At 43.7% G+C, this 2,452-nt stretch overlaps 1 protein-coding gene across 1 annotated transcript; it reads right to left on the minus strand.

The window, feature by feature from the left end:
• Window positions 1-316: 316 nt before the first annotated feature.
• Window positions 317-1,188, minus strand: LOC107695666 (noggin-1). Its single transcript, XM_016495669.1, has one exon. It carries the CDS (start codon window positions 992-994, stop codon window positions 341-343), a length of 654 nt encoding a protein of 217 aa, XP_016351155.1. The 5' UTR covers window positions 995-1,188; the 3' UTR covers window positions 317-340.
• Between the last annotated feature and the right edge of the window lie 1,264 nt (window positions 1,189-2,452).

Below are 2,452 nucleotides of genomic sequence, written 5' to 3' on the forward strand. Positions count from 1 at the left end.
ATATCTTCAGCATTACCTTTGTTAATGACAAAGTTAACATAAAGTGTTACCAAAATACAATTTTTTTTTTTCATAACTTAAATCCAGAAATTTGTATGAGATTAGATTTTTTTTTCATGTTCTTCCAGAAATATGTATCAGAGCAGAGTTTTTAAAACTGATATCCAGAAATACGTATCAGATCAAATTTTGTACAGTAATACAGCTTTCCATAATTTAAGTCCAGTAATCAGCATCAGCTGCAGCTCATGTCCAGAAATAGGACAGTTTTTATATAGTTTGTGCACTTTTTTCCAGAAATGAGCATCGGGTCGGAGTTTCGATGTCCGTTCGTGATTGGTCAGTTCGCGCAGGAGCATTTGCACTCGGTTATGATGGGATACTGCACCGGTATCCACGCACACTTGAGCGCGCCTCGCCTCTGCACGCATCGCCACCGCAGCAGCGTGATGTGCGTGGATTTGCCCGGTTTGCACACCATCCCCTCCGGCACCGAGCAGGAGCGCTTGCTGTAGCAGCTCCCCGCGCGCACGAAGCGCGGCCAGAAGCGCGCGCCGAGGTCGTTCCACGCGTACAGCACCGGACAAAACGAGTAGGACCAGAGCCACATCTGCAGCCTGCGCTTCAGCTTCTTGCTGGCCTTGCGCTTTTTGCCCCACTGCGCGTCAAAATCCAGGTTCTTGATGTCTTTGGGCATCATCCCGGTGGGGTTCTGCTGCTGGAGGTCCAGCTCCTCCAGATCCTCGTTGCCGGTGTAGCGATCCTGAGGAGGACTGACGGACAGAAAGCGGCTGTCAAAGTCCCCTAGCGCGCTCCGCAGCTCGGTCTCGTTTAGGTCCCTCTCCCGCGGGTCGTAGATGGGGTCGGGGTCCTCCTTGAGCTCCAGCAGGGGTAAAGTGTCACTCGGGATGGGTCTGAGGAGGTAATAGTGCTGACACTGAGCTAGGGACACCAGGAGCAGGTACACAGTCACCAAACCCTGCGGGAGATCCATCGTGATGCGAAAAACTGGGGTAAAAATTGCACAAACTCAACTTTATCCGACGCGAATGCAAGCGCTCAGATGCCGGATCTATCCATCCATCTCACTCGCAAGGTTCCCTGCTGCTGGCGGTTGAATGTGTCGGAATCGTGCGCAGCATCAGGCGTGAAAAGTCCCGCACGCGACGCGTCAACGCGAGCCAAAACTCTGGGAATGCCTCTCTGACGCGCGCGCCTCCCATATATAGGCTACACGCGCGGCCCAGTGATGTAATACAGCGGATCTGGGTTTTTGAATGTGAGTTTGTTTGCAGGAGATTCCCTGACACCTCCTTCAGAGCTCAGGGAGAGAGAGAGAAAGAGAGAGGGAGGGAGGAAGGAAGGGAGGGAGGGAGGGAGGGAGGCGTGGCTGCATGAGGTTTGAAGCCGCTACGCCTCCTGTCGGCCTCCTCACGCCACTGGGAGAAACTTCACAGCGAGAGTTTATGATAGTCTGCACTTTCTAACTGACACTGTCATCTCATTATTATTAAGTACTTGCATTATTACAAAATACTGTAGTGACAAAAAAGGAAAACTTGAACAACAGCAATAATAATGTTAATAACTACGATAATACTAAAAAAAATAATTATTTAATTGTTTTTTAAATTATGACTGGTATAATTGGCATGATTGCTAAACATTGCAGTGACAAGAAAAACAATAACAATAATAATAATTAAATACAAGTTAAATAAATAAATGTAATATTTATAATAATAAAATACTCAGCATGAAATTAACATTAACATAATAAATGATACAATTAAATTAAAATAAGATGACATCGTAATAATAATAATAATAATAATAATAATAACAATTTAAGCATTGCAGTGATGTGAAAAGAACAAAGATAAAACCTAAATCAGTAACGCAACAATCTACAATAATGATAATAATAGGCAAACAAGAAAACTAATAAATAAATAATAATAAAATAAATATATAAAAATAAATAATACAAATTACAGGTTATTAATATTTCATCAGTTATAATGTCACACTGAACTATCTGTCTGTCTATCTATCTATCTATCTATCTATCTATCTATCCGAGCCCTGTACTATCACTATCTATGTCCTTGAGCAAAGCTCTTAAATCCTCAGGATACTGCAGGAGCACTGAACCTGAAATAAGTCTTCTGAAAGTCTCTTTGAAGAAAAGCAGCTCCTAAATGACCACATACTTTCTATCTTTTTGCGACTTTAAGAAGCACAAACACACAAGTGTGCACTTAGGCCGTGGGGAATAAAGCCATAAAACACTCTGTCCAAATGAATCCAAAACGAACATCTCCCACCAAGCCAGCGCCGCGGAAACCCCGAGCTACTGTCAAATGCTCGTTCTTCAAGAATCGTTTAATGGAAGAAGTGACCTGCCATTCCACTGGCCCTAAAGCAGACGGAGAGATAAATGCATCTCTGT

The sequence above is a fragment of the Sinocyclocheilus anshuiensis genome, unplaced genomic scaffold (genome assembly GCF_001515605.1).
Source record: "Sinocyclocheilus anshuiensis isolate Anshui unplaced genomic scaffold, SAMN03320099.WGS_v1.1 scaffold1075, whole genome shotgun sequence".
Taxonomy (NCBI): Eukaryota; Metazoa; Chordata; class Actinopteri; order Cypriniformes; family Cyprinidae; genus Sinocyclocheilus; species Sinocyclocheilus anshuiensis.